The sequence below is a fragment of the Ornithorhynchus anatinus genome, chromosome 3 (genome assembly GCF_004115215.2).
Source record: "Ornithorhynchus anatinus isolate Pmale09 chromosome 3, mOrnAna1.pri.v4, whole genome shotgun sequence".
NCBI classification, from domain to species: Eukaryota; Metazoa; Chordata; class Mammalia; order Monotremata; family Ornithorhynchidae; genus Ornithorhynchus; species Ornithorhynchus anatinus.
In genome coordinates this window covers 71,827,515-71,846,968 of record NC_041730.1, presented here as the reverse complement: position 1 = coordinate 71,846,968, position 19,454 = coordinate 71,827,515, and the positions used below count along the sequence as shown (strand labels likewise).

Sequence of the window (19,454 nt, the reverse complement as noted above, 5' to 3'; positions counted from 1 at the left end):
AACTCGATACACACACTTCGAAAGAGTTGCATAGCAACAGATACACAGAATTGTGCGTTTGTCTCTGTCCAGGTGTGTGTGTTTGTGCTTGCCTGTCTGCATGAGGAATGGAAGAGTGTTGGAGTGAGGAACGTATACACTAAATGAGCAGGGGAAAGGTTCAAGGAAAGGGTTTGATGGAGAAGTGTAGATCCAAGGTAAAGACCAGGAATTTCTGGGAGTTATTCATGAACATTCATGCTAATTCTATTATTTTTGTTTTGTTGCATATGTGTGTGATGTCGCACTTATAATTTCATAAAAAGGCCAGGGTGAAATGTACTGGATGTGTTCAAGCTGTTAGAGTATCCATCAGGAAGAGACAAGTAAAGTTAGAGAGCAGGGAAGTAAAAGAGAATTTTAAAGTGGCGGGCAGGACTCACCTTTTCCTTTTCCTTCAGAGTCTCTAGCAGAGTTGGCCCCATGGTATTTGTTAAGTGCTTACTATGTGCCAGGCACTCTGCTAAGTGCTGGAATAGATACAAGCTAGTTAGATTGGTCATGGGCTATCTCCCAGGTGAGGCTCACAGTCTTAATTCTCATTTTACAGATGAGGTAACTGGGGCAAAGAGAAGTTAAGTGACTTGCCCAAGCTCACATAACAGCAATGACAGAGCCGGGATTAGAACCTAGATTTTTCTGACTCCTAGACCCATGCTCTATCTACTAGCCCACCTTCATTCTCTTCCTCCCCGCCAGTTGAATGGTCAGCCTATGAATGTTCCCTGCTCTCTCCCTATTTCTGTTTCTGCATTTTATCTAAAACACATAAAAAAACAAACATTATGGAAGAACAGAAAATTTGGGGGGACCCTAAGGAGTCAAGTGTTGTAATCACTAGCCACATTTGTACAGGATCAAACTAGAGGTAAACTGCCATAAAATTTTGGGGTATCAATGTGTTGGCAATAAAATACCCAAACAATCAATTGATGTATTTTATTCAGTGCTTACTGTGTGCAGAGCATGGAGCTAAGTGCTTGGGAGGGTTCAATAAAGAAAGTAGACATAATTCCTGTATTTGAGGTGTTTACAATCTTGTGGGCTCTTTAGTCTGGTAAAAGAAGGATTTTATGTTTTGGATCACCTCCTCTGTTCCAGACTTCTGGTCAGAGATACTAAGGTGAGATGGTCTCAAGGTAATCTCAGGCAATTGGTACTGGTTTTTGGTCAGTTAGGTGTCACCTACAACCAGGCAGAGCCTCTTACCCATTTAGAAGGGGGGGGTATGGATGTTGGAGACTGAAGAAGACATGCCAACTGTGAACTAGTCATTTGTATCTCCAGTGGTGAGTTTAGGAACTAATTTGCAGAAGCCTAAATCTTGAAATATTAGATCTTTTCTATGCAGGCTAGGGCCAGTAGACCGTAAGCTTGTCTCTAGACTGTAAGCTCATTGTGGGCAGTGAACGTGTCTATTATTGTATCATACTCTCCCAAGCGCTCGATACAGTACTCTGCACACAGTAAGCGCTCAGTAAATATGACTGAATGAATGAAAGGGATTTACAGGGAAAATCTAGCCTGCATAAGGTTTTCCCTGTATATGTTCTCTTCATTATCATCACGGTAATATTCAAGTGCCTACTTTGGGCCAAACACTGTACTAACTACTGGGTAAATACAAAAAAAAAAATCCAGTCATATGGGGCTCACAGTCTAAATAGGAGGGAGAACTGTATTGAATCTCCATGAACTGAAGCACAGAGAAGCTAAGTGACTTGCCCAAAGTCACAGAGCAGACAAGTGGTGGAGTTGGGATTAGAACCTAGGTCCTCTGACTCCCAGGTCCTGTTCTCTTTCCACGAGACCATGCTGCTTCTCAGAAGTACATTTGCTCCAGAAATACATTTGCTCCATTATCCAAGTGGTGTTTTCTCTGGCAAAATCTTTGGGTTTTTTTTTTAATTATTGTAAATTATTGAGGTACCCTGTGTTGTAAGCCCTAGGTCGGCACAAGCTTTTTGGTTAGCCCCAGGAAGCTGTGGGTACATAATAAATACTAGCTCATTTCTAAAGTGTCCCTCCCGAGGCATTTAGAACCCATATGCTCTTCAGTTAAAGTGTTGATGTTTGGATCACCTTGCATTTTAATACATGTAATTATAATGACAGTTTTACATGAAGTAAAGCTCAGGATTAGCCATCTGTTTATATGGCAGCAAATATAAACAGTCCTGTATCTAGTGTGGTTGAGAGATGGTTTTTGGGATTGAAGGAGTTTTTAGGTAGATTTGCATAACATTCATTCTAAATGATTACCATATTGCACAACTGAAACTCTTGGTCATAGTATTTGGTGAAAAGGGAGGGGTATGTAATGATAAAGTCATAAGAATTAAAATGATGTATGACTTTATGAAACATGCATAAAACCCTTACTTCCTAGAACTTTCTCTCTTCCTCATTCCTCCTCCCTCCCCACCATTCCCTCCTCTCCCGCCCTCCACCCCCCACGTCTTTGGCTTTTTCTGCTTTGATGCTGTGAATAATGTCTCTCTATAGAGAGAGGTTTAAAGCTGTGCTGCTTTAAAAGTGGAATTTCCACCCATGTCTCATTTGGGATATTCTTCACTTTGGGGGATCCTGAGAGAAGGCTTCTCTTCTAGGTCTTGAATCATGATTTAGAAGAGAGTCAGTGTAGATGATTTGGCAAACTTGAAAGCACACCTGACTTGAGCTCACTGATTCTATAACACAGTCGGCAATATTACTCCCTGAATATTAGGCAAGTTGACAATCTTCAGGAACCAAAAGGACTACAATCTGGATATGTTCAGTGTTATGTGCCCCAGTTTTTTGTGTTGGACTCTCTTTTCCCCCACCACAATTCTCCATCCTCATTTTTTTCTCCTTTCCTCCCCACAACTCCAACACTCACATGCACACGCATTCATGCACACACCATGCACATTAATGGTCCATTGTATGGGAATAGTTCAAGTTTCTGGTTAATGCATGATGACAACACATTACAAGACCTTCCTCCAAGCTGCCTCATCCACTACCTCGACTATATGCCCATCAGTGCTTAGAACAGTGCTCAGCACTTAGTGAAGTGCTTGGCAGATTTAAAAAAAAGCTGAACAAATACCATCATTATTATTTTGGTGAGTTAAATGATTACTGAAGTTGGGGGAGGGAGAAGGAGAGGAGGGAGTGAAAATGATTTCTCAGCCTCCAGTCCATTGCCTTTCTAATTCAAAATTAATATCAGGCTTTGAAGATAATTGATATTTGGAGAAAAAAATAGTACTGGTCAATCCCTTAGGCCACACATTTGAGATGAAATAAAATTCATCTGACCCTAATTGAACAATATAGCTTGAATATTTTTAAATAAACTTGAAAATGAGCCTTATCTCTGATCGACTTAAATGTCAGGCCGAATCAGCCCGTATTACGTTTAGAACAAAATGTCTCATATACATTTTAATAAAAAATTAGTTATTTTACTAAAATGTTTACATTTACATTTTTATATTTTTATACCTATAACAGTGGGGCCTCTCTTTAGTCCAAGTTTTGCTCTTAGGTGGCCCTGAATAGCAGGAGTGAGAAAGGTTAGGGAAAGAAAGTGATGTTTCCAGTGGGGAATTTCCCATGGTCTATAACAAGTACTTGACTGCTTGACATGAGCGGAAGGGATCCTAATGGTTGTAGGTCAAGGAAGTCCAATGACTGACAATCAGTGGTGTAGCTATGAAAGATTAATTCTGTGCAGAGCACTATAATAAGTGGTTGGGTGGAAACATAGCATGGCTTAGTTGAAAGAACCCGGGCTCAGGAGTCAGAGGTCGTGGGTTCTAATCCTGGCTCCTCCCCTTGTCAGCTGGGTGACTTTGGACGAGTCACTTCACTTTTCTGGGCCTCGGTGACCTCATCTGGAAAATGGGGATTACAAGTGTGAGCCCCGCGTGGGACAACCTGGTGACCTTATATCCTCCCCAGTACTTAGAACAGTGCTTGATACATAGTAAGCGCTTAACAAATGCCATCGTTATTATTATAGAGTAGGAAGACATGATCCCTGCCCTTCAAGAGCTTAGTTTAGTGTAGCTTGAGTCAGCACTGATGACCTCTCCATCATTTCTTTTCCCAGTGTCGAAATCATCCGTCTGGGTCAGAGTTACTTTATAAACTGGGACTTGCAAATGTACTATCCTGAGAAGGACACAGGAGCAAAGGCAAGAACGACCACGCTGAATGAACAACTTGGGCAAATCCATTACGTCTTCTCTGACAAGACGGGGACTTTGACCCAAAATATCATGACATTCAAAAAATGTTGCATCAATGGGCAAATATATGGTGAGTTAAAGCCATTCTCAGACTCACGGGCCCACCGAACTAAAGAGTTGGAAGGGAGTCTGGGAACTGTTGGAGAGAATTTTGCTTTGTAAGTGGTGAACTTCTTCCAGCAAATAATAGACCCATTGAATAAACATTAATTAAGTTCAGAACCCTGCTTCTATGAAGTAAAGTACCTAAATCATCCAGCAGAGATGATTTTCCCCTCCAGGATTGGAACTTCCACAAGCTTTGTTAGTAGTTCATTTCAGAATTGAAGCCCCGTGGTAAAAGAGCTGTACTTTAACCCTAACACAATCCGATTGAAATGTCTGACTAATTTTAGCCCAATATCATCTTTCTATTTCAGGGGATCCCAGAGACACAGGCCGACATAGTCGTGCCAGAATGGAGGTTAGTCTCTTCTCTTACTTTGGGAATTATTTGGCTTCAAAAGTTTGATCTTGCACAGCATTTGTTTAATGTCATTGTCAAAACATTGTCAAAACACTGAAAACATTGTCAGTGTTTTTTAATTGATTTAAATTATTTTTTTTGGATTCTATAAAAAGTTACTTTAAAATGGACAATTGTCCTTCAACACTTAGCAAATAAAACTCATATAAAACTCTTTTCATATGAAACTCTTATTTTTTTCTCCTTACTTGTCTTGCCCTACAGCCAGTTGATCTTAGCTGGAGTACCTATGCAGATGGAAAACTTGACTTTTATGACCATTACCTGATCGAACAAATTCAGGGAGGAAAAGACTCCGAAGTACGACATTTCTTCTTTCTGCTTGCAGTGTGTCACACTGTCATGGTGGATAGGACTGATGGTGAGTGTTTTTTCTTGCAACTTGTACTCCAAAGACCTCCGGTCTTTCCACTACGCCCTGTGATATGACTTTAAATGAAACACACGTATGTGGGAGAACAAAGCAAACTTGCCTCAAGATTGTCTCACAGTTAGTAGACGTTACTGGACTAAGCTGGTTGTGTTAAAGTACCTGTTTTCAATCAGTCTGTGGTATTTTTTTTATTAGAGTGCCTACTATATGCAGAACGCTATATGTAATTGCTTAGATTTCAGTAAAAGTAATAGACCTCACTTCTGCCCTCCAAGAGCTTACAATATAGGCTAAATCTGATGGGAATTATTAATGTCGTGCAGACGTGTAGGTCCTCAATGAAAATGATCCCCAAAATCCTCTTAGAAATTTTAGAGTGTTTTCTTTCAGGGAATGACCAAACTCTGATCATATCTGTAGCATTAGATTGCTCTTTTCAGTCACAACACTCCCAAATCCATATGGTATACATACACCCATACACATATAAACACAAGCACACACACACACTCATATTTGCACACAGAAGTCCCTGGCCATAGCGACGCCAAGGAGACAGGAGAGCCTTTGGAAATGGTATCATACCATCGTGGCAGCCTTAGCTGCAGTGATAGCAGCAGTTCAGATAGGGCTTTACTTCCCCACGATTTGAAATAATAATAATAATAATGTTGGTATTTGTTAAGCCCTCACTATGTGCCAAGCACCATTCTAAGCGCTGGGGTAGATAGGCAATTTTTTATATGGTGGGCTACAGTCTGTTCCACCATAACGTGTGCTTTCTCTTCACATTTTGGGTAGAAGATAATGGCAGAATTAGGGGACATTCTTCCGATAATACCTCTCTGTCAGTTTTGCACACACAGGTGGTGCAAGGCAGGAGAATAGTAATGTGTGTTTTCCTTAACGTGAGGTGTTTTTTTTTTCCAAGAATGTAACCTTCATAATAATAATAATAATAATGCAGGTATTTGTTAAGCGCTTACTATGTGCCGAGCACTGTTCTAAGCACTGAGGTAGATACAGGGTAATCAGGTTGTCCCATTTGGGGCTCACAGTCCCCATTTTACAGATGAGGTAACTGAGGCACTGAGAAGTCAAGTGACTTCCCCAAAGTCACACAGCTGACAGGTGGCGGAGCCAGGATTAGAACCCACGACCTCTGACTCCTAAGCCCATGCTCTTTTCCACTGAGCCACGCTGCTTCATGTTATAGGAGAACTGACTGCCCTGCTGACCTTACCTCTATCCCCCACCTCCTCCATTCCAAGCCTTCTCCCAATCTGCCCGACCCTATAAAATTGCTACTACTCTGAAATGAGACTGCAACCAGTGCCAGTTAGGCCTGAATTCATAAATTCTCTAAAGTAATTTGTTGAACGTAAAGTTTAGAGGCACTGACTGTGTAAACTTTGTTGGAGTTTATTGGCTATTATATTTAGGAATGTGTGAGACGGTAATGTCATGCAGAGTTGATCAAGGCCCTGTGGGAAGTGGGAAGTTGGCAGACTGAATTAAGGTGGAATGGGTGTGTGCGGCCTCTCCGCTGCTCCTGCCTTACTTGATGCTGAGATCACTGTGCTCTGCCCAGCCCCCTTCCCCCTCCAACCCCACCCAGCAGCTCCAGCTAGGGTAGGTTATCCGTCTACAGACTAAATCATCGGTAGTACTTGTCTTATGCGACCCCATAGTGACTCCATGGACACATCTCTCCCAAAACGCCCCATTCTCCATCTGCAGTCATTCTGGTAGCGTATTCATAGAGTTTTCTGGCTAAAAACACGGAGGTGGCCTACCATTATCTTCTTTGGCTTAGTAAACTTGAATTTCTGCCCTTGACTCTCTTCCATGCCGCTGGTGCCCAGCACAGGTGAGTTCTGACTTGTAGCAGATTGCCTTCCGCTTGCTAGCCACCGCCCAAGCTAGGAGTGGAATGGGTAGGCCTCTATTTGACTTGGGTCCAGGTGTGACCCGAGAAAGGTTAGTAGTATTTAGGGCATAATATTAAGCCCTGGGAGCATGTAACAGAGGTAGAGACATGATCCCTGCCTGAAAGGAGCTTTCAGTCTAGTAGGGTCTATTTGTAGTCTGGAAGACCAGAACTTTTTCTTATTCTTTACTCAGGTTGTCATTCTAAGAGGGAATGTTGCAACCAGGATCTTACGCATACGTATGTTTAAATAGATCATTTCTCCAACGTGGAAACATAAAATCTCTATAAAAATACAAGTAAATGAAAGGAAAGAAATTAATCCATCAATCAATCATTTAGTGCGTGCAGATCACTGTACTAATCGCTTGCGAGAGTACAGTATGATAGAATTGGTAGACGTGTTCCCCACGTATAGTGAACTTGGTGCTATTGAAATGCAGAAACATTGAGTGTGAAGCCTAACAGATATTTTTCTTTAATGGTTTCCTTTTCTTGTTTTAATCAAATGTATATATTAAAACACCTCAATATTTTCCCTTCCTGGAACCCCTCAGTGTGTCATTCTATGAAATCTTCAGGCACAGAAAGAAACCACATGGTATTTTGCAAAAAAAAAATTACGATGTAACCCTTTCTCCAAGCACGAATCTAAACAGTGGACTGTTCAAGCAAGCAAGAAAGTTCATATAGAGATAGATACAAGGAAGGAGTTGTTAGGAGAAGTGGTGGAAGAGAATGGAGATAGAAGAGGATGATACCAGCTTCATGACTCTCAGAGCAGAGGTTAAAGTCTCCTTTATGCTGTCAATGGATAAAGTATAACACTTTACAACCACCTGGCTTTCTGAGTCTAGTGCTGTGTATTTTTTTTTCTCCTTGGAATTTCTCCACTGATCCCACCTAGAGCTGCACTAAAAAGTCATGAATGGGATTATGCTCTTTATCTCCCTTCAGGAATTACTGCCTATTTGTTTTGGAAAATTTACCAAAGGAATTAAGCAAAAAATATCACAGGCACACATTCTTTCCCTGGAGGGGAAAGAGAGTGAATGGGAAAGGGATTTAGGGGCCAAGAGGACAGATACTAAGAAGGTATTTTCAGATTTCCCTTGACAGGTATTATTTGTACAGAGTCAGGGAAGGCAGAATGCATATGCTCCAAGGAGGGCAGAAAGGGCCTAGTTTGATTCTGGTATCAACTGGACTTTCTCCAGGACCATATTCTGGTTTTGTCTGGCATCCTGAAAAGCATCCCCTTCTGAGAGATGGAGAACTTCTCCTCTTTCAAAAGCTTATCAATGTAGGAGGGCTGAGGAACATGATGGCAATTTGTCCTTCGGGGTTAGTTGGCAGGACATTAGCAAAGATGGATGATGGGTTTTATCTCTTAGTTGTGCAAATATCTCCCAAGAGACCCACTTTATCCCGAAATAGAGAAGGGTCCAGGATCAGGAAAATCACATCAGGAGGGATCAAATTCCCATTCCAGGTTATGAGAGTACACACACCAGATTCCAGCCAGTGACCTCGCACGCAGTAAGTGCTCAGTAAATGCCACTGATGGTTCTCTGTTTTGAAATGTTTTCATATGCTGTCTAGGCACATCCTCTCACACACTCAACTCCACATATTAGAGAGCACAAATTTAACCAAGTAGAGGCCAGGATAGAATGATATAGGAAAGGAAGCTCACTGTGGGTAAGGAATGTATCTGTTTATTGTTGTACTGTACTTCTCAAACTCTTAGTTTAATGCTCTGCACACAGTAAGCAGAGTCAAGCAGAGGCCTACCCATTCCATTCCTAGCTTGGCCAGTGGCTAGCAAGTGGAAGGCAATCTGCTACTAGACAAAACTCACCTGTGCTGGGCAGCAGAGGCATGGGAGAGAGTCAAGGGTGGAGACTGAAGTTTAGACACGGAAGGAGGCAGTGGTAAACCACGTCCTTAATTTTATCGAGAAAACTCTACGGATATGCTACCAGAATGATTGCAGATGGAGGTGGGGCGTTCTGGGAGAGATATGTCCATGGCTTCGCTATGAGTCGGAGACAACTCGACAGCAGTAGACAAGACAAGGACAGTGACAAATACTCCACATATACTCATTGCAAATTAATCAGTGCTAAGGTAAAAAAAAATTAATCATTTCACTGAATATAGAATTCTTGATTGTCTACTCTTTGTGTCCAATCTATCAATCAGTGGTATTTGAGCACCTGTTAAGTGCAGAGCACTGATCTAAGCTCACGGGAGAATACGATACCAAACAATTAGCTTACATGTTCCCTAATGCTCTCTATATGTGAGAATTTAAGATTTCAGCAGACATGGTTATTACTTGTGCAGATATGTAAACCATCTTACTGCTTTAGACTCTGATTCACATGCTTCTAAATTATCCACTTGCTCACTGTACTTATTCTCTACCTGACTTTACAGGCCAACTAAACTATCAGGCTGCCTCTCCTGATGAAGGTGCTCTGGTAACTGCAGCCAGGAACTTTGGTTTCGCTTTCCTTTCCCGAACTCAGAACACCATCACAATAAGTGAGATGGGAATTGAAAGGACCTACAATGTCCTTGCTATCTTGGACTTTAATAGTGAGCGAAAGAGAATGTCTATAATTGGTAAGTCTTCTAAAAACCTATTTTCTGTACCAGCAATTCGGTAGAACCTTGATACTATGTCAACTTCGTCTGATTTTGCATGAGGGTAAAATATTGAATGGGTAAGATGTTGTCTAGGGGGAGATGTAACTGGCTGCTGGAGTTCAGATGTTTCTTTAGTTTTATTACGTCCTGCAAAAGGATCACTTTTCAAAATGGTGGCCACGATGTTCTCTGACCATGGTAAATTTAGGACATTTTTATCATAACTTCAGGATTGCTGCATTTGGAGAATATTCAGAACTTTTATCCTGTTCCCTTTGAGGGAAAAACAAATGAATAGATGTCAAAAACAATGATTATCGTGATTATATCTTCTTTTTCCTTTTGGGCTTTTTGCTGCCTTTCTGTTCTGTATAGTGACTTGCTCAATTCTTTGTGGACAAATTACACCTAGTTCCCTTGATGATTGTTACACACCAATGACAGGATAGGAGGTAGATTATAACTAATCTAATAGTTACTCCTGAAGTATCTTCTGAAGAATCCAGTTCAGTGATGAAAAACTAGTAGGCTCTGCACTGACCTATAAATCTGAACAGGTGTGTTTCTTTCCTCTAGTAAGAGCCCCAGAAGGCAACATCAGACTTTACTGTAAAGGTGCTGACACTGTTATTTATGAACGGCTACATCCAATGAATCCTACCAAACAGGAAACACAGGATGCACTAGATGTAAGTCTTGTTCATTATATCTAAAATGTAAAGTTGGACCTGAACATAAACACACTGTTACGTTTCTCAGCACAATACTTGTTTCTTTTCCGCTAAACTCTCTTTTCTTCACCTCAGAAGAAACACACCTTTCTAGGAGGAATCAGAACTTCACACTTTTCGATTCAGTTCAGGTCCAACCTATTTTTTTTTTTTCAGTTCCAGTTCAGGTTCAACAGGGACTGAAATAATTAGGTCAATGTTACCCGCTGGTTCAGGATGGATTATATACAAAGCTCTTACGATCTGTAGAAACTTGCATTGAGCAAAACTTACTTTGTCCAGTGCCTTGGGGAATCGATCAGTGGTATTTATTGAGCACTTACTGTTGTAGTGCACTGTACTATTTAGGAGAGTATAATATAACAGAGTTGGCATAACATATTCTCTGCCCACCACGAGCATACAGACTAAGCAGCATGGCTCAGTGGCAAGAGCCCGGGCTTGGGAGTCAGAAGCCATGGGTTCGAATCCCGGCTCTGCCACTTAGCTGTGTGACAGTGGGAAAGTCACTTCACTTCTCTGTGCCTCAGTTCCCTCATCTGGAAAATGGGGATTAACTGTGAGCCACACGTGGGACAACCTGATCACCCTGTATCTCCCCCAGCGCTTAGAACAGTTCTCTGCACATAGTAAGCGCTTAACAAATACCAACATTATTATTATTATTATTATTAATAAGCAGTGTGCCTAATGGATAGAGCACAGGCCTGGGAGTCAGAGAACCTGGGTTCTAATCCCTGCTTTGCTAGTTGCCTGTTGGGTGACCTTTTATGAAGTCCATTACCTTCTCTGGGCCTCAGTTACCTCATCTGTAAAATGGGGATTATGACTGTGAGCTTCAAGTAGGACAAAGACTGTGTCTAACCTGATTAGCTCATATCTACCCTATCGCTTTGTACAGTGTCTGGCACATAGTAGGTGTTTAACTTGTAAAACCTCTGTGTCAGCCACCTGGAGCCTATTTCCTCCAACACCATGTCAAACTCTGTTTAGGCAGACTCGCATTAAAGGAAGAGCATTGAGATTTATGCTGTTAAACTGTAGCCAAATTTTGGAGTGTAGGCTAAACATAGGAGGATGAGGTTCTCACTTGCCTGCCAAACCAAAAGGAGTGAGGAGGAGTGTGAGTTAACACTTGACACCCAGGCTTTAGAATGTTTCAGAGTGAATTGGTTTATAATAATAACTGTGGCATTTGTTAAGCACTTACTATATGCTAAGCACTGGAGTACATACAATATAAGCAGATTGGACAAAGTCTCTGTCCTACCTGGGGCTCACCGTCTAAGACTGTCTAAGGAGGAGATAGAAGGGGATCTAGAATTTGTTCTGGCATGCATGTTAAAATCAAACATGGCAGTATTCAGGATTATTTAGCCACACCTGAGCCTGTCAAGTTACCCATGTGTGTTCATTCATTTAGTTGTATTTGTTAAGCGCTTACTGTGTGCAGAGCACTGTACTAAGTGCTTGGAAAGTACAATTCGGCAACAGATAGAGACAATCCCTACCCAACAACGGGCTCACAGTCTAGAAGGGGGAGACAGACAACACAACAAGTAGGTAGACATCAATAGAATCAAAGTAGATAAATAGAATTATAGATATATACACATCATTAATGAAATAAATAGAATAATAAATATGTACAAATATACACCAGTGCTGTGGGGCGGGGAAGGGGGTAGAGAAGAGGGAGGGAGTAGGGGTGATGGGGAGGGGAGAAGGAGCAGAAGAAAAGGGGGTTTCAGTCTGGGAAGGCCTCCTGGAGGAGGTGATCTCTCAGTAGGGCTTTGAAAGGGGGAAGAGAGATAGTTTGGGGGGTGGGAGGAGGGAGGGCGTTCCAGGCCAGAGGCAGGACGTGGGCCAGGGCTCGACGGTGGGATAGGCGAGAACGAGGGACCGTGAGGAGGCTAGCGGCAGAGGAGCAGAGTGTGAGGACTGGGCTGTAGAAGGAGAGAAGGGAGGTGAGGTAGGAGCAAGGTGATGGAGAGCTTGTGTCAGAGCATACCTGTTCAGATCCATGGATATAAATCCTAGGTTTACAGAAAGTGTTAGGAACTATTTGAACTACATATGTAAGCTCTAACCTTCTGGTTCTCGTTACATTAGAATCTTTACTCTTAGGTGGTACAGAATTGTGTTTTATTAAATTTTCAATCCTGATTTTTGAAACTGAGAACTCTCATGTCCAAAATTCTTAGTCTAGTTTACTAGAATGTTGCACCTATTGTTTTTAAATGTCTAATCTGGGAATAAGTATGACCCTAAAACCCTGTTGACTTCAATCAATTGATGGTATTTATGGAGTGTCTACTGACTACAGAGCAATGTTCTTATTGTTTCTAACTAGAATCAAATATGATTGTTGTAAGGTGTGATTAAAATTGTGTAATTTTGGTCTTAAGTGATCAATTAATTGCTGCAGTGTACTTTTCCAAATGCTCAGTACAGTGCTCTGCACACAGTAAGTGCTCAGTAAATACAATTGAATGAATGAATGAATCCATGTTCCATACTTTAGTTTCTCCATAGCCATCTGTAAAAATCCCAATTCAAATGTATTTGATGCATTTCTTCCAAGACTTCAAAGTTGGCTTTAAAGAAATAAAATTGACATTTTAGGAATTTTCTTTTAAAACAGATCTTTGCAAGTGAGACTCTGAGAACATTATGTCTTTGCTACAAAGATATTGATGATAATGAATATATGGAATGGAATAAAAAGTTTACGGCTGCCAGTTTGGCCCCAGCAAACCGTGATGAGCTTCTGGATAAAGTCTATGAAGAAATTGAAAAAGATCTAGTAGTGAGTTCTATCTTTAGTAGCTTTCTTTTTGAACTTGGGATTGTTGGAAGGGGTTGGAGAAGCTCCCTATTTCATTAGGATTTGATGCATTTTCAGGATGCAGGGAAAGGGAATAATCATTACTGCAGGCTGTCAAGTCAGGATATCTAATCATCCTCTGATTTGTCATTGGGAGGAACAATATAACTTAGAGAAAAGAGGGGTATATTTTAAAGACTCCTTACTAAAAATACTTTTTATTTTAATATGAGAAGATTAATTATTATTCAAACAAGGAAGTTAGGCAGTCAAGGTACTATCTTCCTGCTCCTGCTCCACCTTGTAGTGGAAGGGATATAATGCATGAATGGCCCTGAGTCTTGTGCGTCCACTGTGAAAGAACTGCTGATAGACACTAATTCTTTCATTGTCCAAAACTGGCTTAACCTGCGTGCGGTTCACAAAGCAGTTTTCACTTTGAAATGATCACATTTTCCATGGTCTCTAGCTACTGGGAGCTACGGCTATTGAAGACAAGCTACAGGATGGAGTCCCAGAAACCATTTCAAAACTTGGAAAAGCAGACATTAAGATCTGGGTCCTTACTGGTGACAAAAAAGGTACTTTATTGCTCAAAAAGGGAAAGTAATTATGATCCAGGAATATCCTCTATGAATGACCAACTTTGTGTTTTCCCCCACCCCTTAGCCTTGTTCAAAGTAACGGCTCAACAAGCGCAGCAAATAATTGGAAACTTTCTTTAGAACAAAGTCAATTCTGTTTCCTATAAATTTCACATTCAGGGTTTTAAAAGCTCAACCGAAACTTTTCCTAAAGGATGCGGGATTAAACTGTTAAGATTACTGTTCCGCATGAATAAATACGATTGAACGAATGAATGGTGGGCAGGGAATGTGTCCCTTCTTTTGTGATATTATACTCTCCCAAGTGCTTAATTCAGTGCTGTACTGTGCATAGAGTGCTGGAACCAAAATAAGCTCTCAATAAATATGACTAATAATAATAATGGTATTTGGGGCTGCTTCTCATAAAGAATGGAACCCCATGTGGATGGGTGAATGCTGCCTCCTCTGTCCTACATGAGTGTCTCTCAACTAGAGCAGGGAAACAAACTCCACGTTTCACCAAGTTCCTAATGCTTAGTGAGGGAAGAGATAACTGCACTTAGAACAGTGTTCTGCAGACAGTAAGCACTCAAATATCACTGATTGATTGCGCTCTAGAGCTCATCCTCTTACTCCCACTCCGCTCTGCTCTGGCCTGTGGTGACTTAGACTAGTAGGAGCTTGGATTGGGTAACTGTGTGACCTTTGGCAGGTCACTTAACCTATTAGGGTTCAGCTTCCTCATCTATAAAGTGAGGTTAAGATGCCTGCTCTCCCTCTGAAGAACGTCTGTTCTGTGTGGGACAGAGATTGAGTCTGATTTGAGTATTTTGCATCCACCCCGGGCTTGGCCTAGTGCTCGCCACAGTCTGATTTGAATATTTTGCATCCACCCAGGGCTTAGCCTAGTGCTCGCCACATAGCAGTCATTAAATAAATGATGACGGTGGTATTAAGCATTTACTATGTGTCAAGCACTGTTCTAAGTGCAAGGGTAGATACAAGATAATCGGGATGGACACAGTTCCTGTCCCACATGGGCTCACAAACTCAATCCCCATTTTATAGATGAGGGAAATGAGGCCCAGAGAAGTGATTTGTCACACAGCAGACAAGTATTTGGGCCTGAATTACAACCCACGACCTTTTGACTCCCAGGCCCATGCTCTATCCATTAGGCCGCGTTGCTTCTCGTGCAATAAAAGGCTTCTTATCACCTTGGCTTTTGCTCACAGTTTCCACCCCTACTGCTCATGTTTCTTTTATCAGTTGGACGCTTCTCCTCCAGCTTCTAAACTGGGTAACTTTTCCACTGCTGTTAGTTCTACTCAACCACCCCTGGGGCTGCAGCTGGTAGGATCCTATATTCATGGCCTCCACTCCAAAACATCCCTTTGCTTCCCTCCCATGCAAATGGGATGCAAAGATGGACAGGGGAGAGTGAAAGGGAAAAGTTGGGCAACAGAGAACTCCCAGAGACAGGAGCATGGGCAGATCTAGGGGCCGGGGATGCTAGATTGAATGTCATAGGTTGCTGCCAGAATGACTGATGCCAAAGAGATAAGCACTATCTTCGAACGCTGATCGTTTGTCTGCTGCCCTTTGAGCTGTCTGGAAGAAAAGTGCTGTATCAGTAAAATGAATGTATTTTTAATACTTCCTTATGACACTGAGATGTTTAAACTTTAACAGGTCAGTTATTTAAAATAATAATGTTGGTATGTTAAGCGCTTCCTATGTGCAGAGCACTGTTCTAAGGGCTGGGGGAGATGCAGGGTAATCAGGTTGTCCCACATGAGGCTCACAATCTTAATCCCCTTTTCACAGATGAGGTAACGGAGGCACAGAGAAGTTAAGTGAGTTGCCCACAGTCACACAGCTGACAAGTGGCAGAGGAGGGATTCTAACTCTTGACCTCTGACTCCCATGCCCAGGCTCTTTCCACTGAGCCATGCTGCTTGTCTAGTTAAAATGTTCTAATGTTGTTCTTTCTCATTTTAAAAGGGTCTATAAAAATATGCAGTGAGGTAATTATTAGACTTTTAATAATTTGACCCTATTCGATAAGGGCATTTTAGGCTTGTTGAAATAAGTAGTGGTGACCACTGTACTCGTACTTTCATCATCAACTTCGCATCTGGTAAGAGAACGGACTGTAATAGGCCTAGAAGAAAGAACAGAAAGAGTAATGAAAAAGAAGTTTTAGGTGGGGAGGTTAGCTTAATGCAAAGATTTGGGGTTGTGATATTAATGGAGGTCAAAAAAGATAAAGTTAAAAATAATGTATAAAGATCTCACTCAAGTCCCCCAACTCACTCTGAAATTAGCTTTTGATTGTTTTTTCCCCTTGATCTATTAAACTGGAGTAATAGAAGTTCACTTGATGTGTTAGAATCTCTTTCTAAGAGCTCATAATAGGACACCCTGGATGAGCGATGGACATAAATCAATTCCTTACTCCTTGTCAGACAGTATTATAGCAGATGAGCAGTGATTTGAATATCCTTTTAGAGTGGAAGAATAAAGATGCTAGCTGCCCCTGGGATCACCAAACCCCTATACCCAAAACTGAGTTTTATTTAATTTGTAGGGAGATATCTGTTCCTCATTTGTAACTTTGGTTCTTCAGTTGAAAAAGATTGTTCAGTGTTAAAGTGAAATAGATGAATACACAAAATCTCTTTATATTAAGTGTATGAAATGACCCAAGCCAATTAAATCATGCTCTACTTGATTTAACTTTGTCCATCTGTCATGAGAAGCAGCATGGCTTGGGAGTCCGAGGATGTGGATTCTAATCCCGGCTCCACCACTTGCCTGCTGTGTGATCTTGGGCAAGTCACTTGACTTCTTTGTGCCTCCGTTACCTCATTTGTAAAATGGGGATTAAGACTGTGAGCCCACATGGGACAACCTGATTACCTTATACCTACTCATACTTAGAGCAGTGTTTGGCACCTAGTAAATGCTTAACAAATGCCATAATTATTATTATTATTATTTTTATATTTCAGAAACTGCTGAGAACATAGGATTTGCTTGTGAACTTTTGACAGAAGAAACTAGTATCTGCTATGGAGAAGATATCAAGTAAGTAAAGAGCTTGCAGTATTCACTTTAATCTCAGATGTCAAAAAAATTAGCAATAGACCTAGTAAATAGCTAGACAGGGTTTTGCCAACTTTGTAATTGCTTTTTTTCCCTCAAAGCCGAGAACATACTCTTACCTTTTTAACACACTCTTACCTTGTCAAATAGGAAAATTGGGTTACGTAGCTTACTCTAGGATTTTTGTTTTGTTTTGTTTTTTAATAATGGAACTAATAAGTGATCAAATATTACCTGTAGAGCCTTTGCATTCTGCATTTTGAATTCTCCCCCTCTGCCCCGTCCCCCATTTAGACAGTGAGCCTGCGTTTAGACTGTGAGCCCATTACTGGGCAGGGATTGTCTCTATCTGTTGCTGAATTGAACATTCCAAGCACTTAGTACAGGGCTCTGCACATAGTAAGCACTCAATAAATACTATTTAATGAATGAGTGAATGGACTGAAAACTCAGATTATTCTCTCCCACGCACTTACTCTAGAGTGCTCTGCACTCAGTAAGCAATCAATATAAGAGTTTGGAAATTCAGTAGTTTCTTGTTTTATTCTTTCTCTGTGGGTTAGCTCCACACCTCAGAAATCCCTATTCTAAAGGAATCTGAGTAATGATCAATTAATCGATCTGTGGTATTTATTGAGCTCTTACTATGTGTGGAACACTATACTAAACTTTTGAGAGAGCACAGTACAACAGAATTAGCAGACATGTTCCCTACCCCTAACATTACCCTCATTGTTCTTGGATTTTCCTCTTTGTACTCTACCACTTGTCTAAGGAGCCGCTCTGGGCCAGAGACAACTGGATAGCATAAGATGAGACAAGACTATCACTGCTTTAAATTTTTTTTCCCAGTAGAATTTCAAATGGCTTCTTTGTTTACACACATTTAGCTAGAAGATGACAATGAGTGATTATCAGGGACTCAGCAGTAAACTAATTGAGAAGGGATATGCCCTATCCCAGGACCAAACTCCGGGGCTATGGGACCATATTTTAATTTCTATCAATGACCTGGGTGATGGCATAGAAATCATGCACATTGATTTGCAGGTGGCATTAGATTGAGCAGGAATGCTAACCTCATGGAAGGAAGAAAGGACTAAAATTCAGGAAAACTTTGACAAATTCCAGCAGAGTTCTGCCCAAAATAAAGTACCATGGGCATTAATGCAAGGTAATGCACTTAGTAACTGAAACATACTTCACTGTTAATACTTGGGAAAAGCTGACATGGATCAGTTCACTTTTAAAGTCTCAGAAGCCATAATAGATCACAATTTGTATTTGAGTGCACCACAGTGCTGCTTTAAAAAAAAAATCTGAATTGTTCTACAGGTGTATGCTTCCTGGAATATAGTATGTAAAGGCCAGGAGGTAATTCTTCCACAGTATTTGAGAGTGTCAGGCTTTCTTAGACTTCTGTATCCGGTTTTGTTTAAACTTTTTTAAAAGGACGGTGGAGAAAACGTAGGGTGCCCCCAGACAGTCAAAATGATTGAAAATATGGACACGAGAAAAAATCTTAATGGATTTGAGGATGCTTTCATTTTCTAATTTAGAATGAGGGTGATTTTTGCCTTCAAGATCATACAGGGCATGTATGATGAGAAAGATAAACCAAGGGTGGTGTCTTCATTTTCTCAGCAAACTAGAAGAAGAAATGAATTCAGGTAGCAGCAGGAAAGTGTTCAGAAACAAAGAACAACTTGACTGAAAGGGGGCTGAATATTGGAGTAGTCTACGAAGAGAAGGAAGCTGCATGGCCCAGTGGAAAGATCATGGAGCTGGGTTCTAATCCTAACTCTGACACTTGTCTGCTGTGTCACCTTGGACAAGTCACTTAGCTTCTCTATGCCTAGGTTTCCTCATCTGTAAGATGGGGATTAAATCCTACTCCCTCTTAGGCTTTGCGCCCCTATAGGAGAGGGGTTCTATCCAGATTCTGCCTGATTCCCTTGTATCTACCACAGCGCTTAGTACAAGTGTCTGGCAAAAAGTAAGCACTTAATAAGTACCATTAAAAAAAAAGATATGCTATATTTGGAGCACCTGCTGCCTGAGAATTACATTTCCCAGGAGGCAGAGAGAGAGAGAAAGAAAGAGAGAGATTTTCAAGTCTCCATTCCGGAGATCATCAAAGATAGTATAGAATGGACAACTATCAGCTTTGATTGGTGGTTCAGTTAAAGACTAGCTGAAGAAAGTGGGCTGGGCAGAATTTTTTAAATGGCTGGGAGTTTATAGACTGAAGGAAATGGGCAGGACAGTCATTTCGTGAGGAGTCTTTAAGCTCAGTGGCTCTGTATGTCTGTAGCCAAAATGCCATTGATTTCCCAGTAGGTTAGATCAGGCACAACAATAAAATCGTACAGCATCATTCAGGGACAGCATTTCAGTTTTGTTAATTCATTCAATCGTATTTATTGAGCACTTACTG

At 41.1% G+C, this 19,454-nt stretch overlaps 1 protein-coding gene across 1 annotated transcript in view; it reads left to right on the top strand.

Annotated features, from left to right (window-relative positions):
- The window catches only part of ATP8B1 (ATPase phospholipid transporting 8B1), a 121,720-nt gene that overhangs the window by 81,848 nt on the left and 20,418 nt on the right, over positions 1–19,454 (top strand). The window contains exons 13-20 of the mRNA XM_029060969.2: positions 4,142–4,350; positions 4,700–4,743; positions 5,011–5,167; positions 9,552–9,740; positions 10,341–10,453; positions 13,140–13,304; positions 13,792–13,903; positions 16,924–16,999. Coding sequence (XP_028916802.1) covers positions 4,142–4,350; positions 4,700–4,743; positions 5,011–5,167; positions 9,552–9,740; positions 10,341–10,453; positions 13,140–13,304; positions 13,792–13,903; positions 16,924–16,999 — 1,065 coding nt within the window. The remainder of the gene's footprint in view (positions 1–4,141; positions 4,351–4,699; positions 4,744–5,010; positions 5,168–9,551; positions 9,741–10,340; positions 10,454–13,139; positions 13,305–13,791; positions 13,904–16,923; positions 17,000–19,454) is intronic.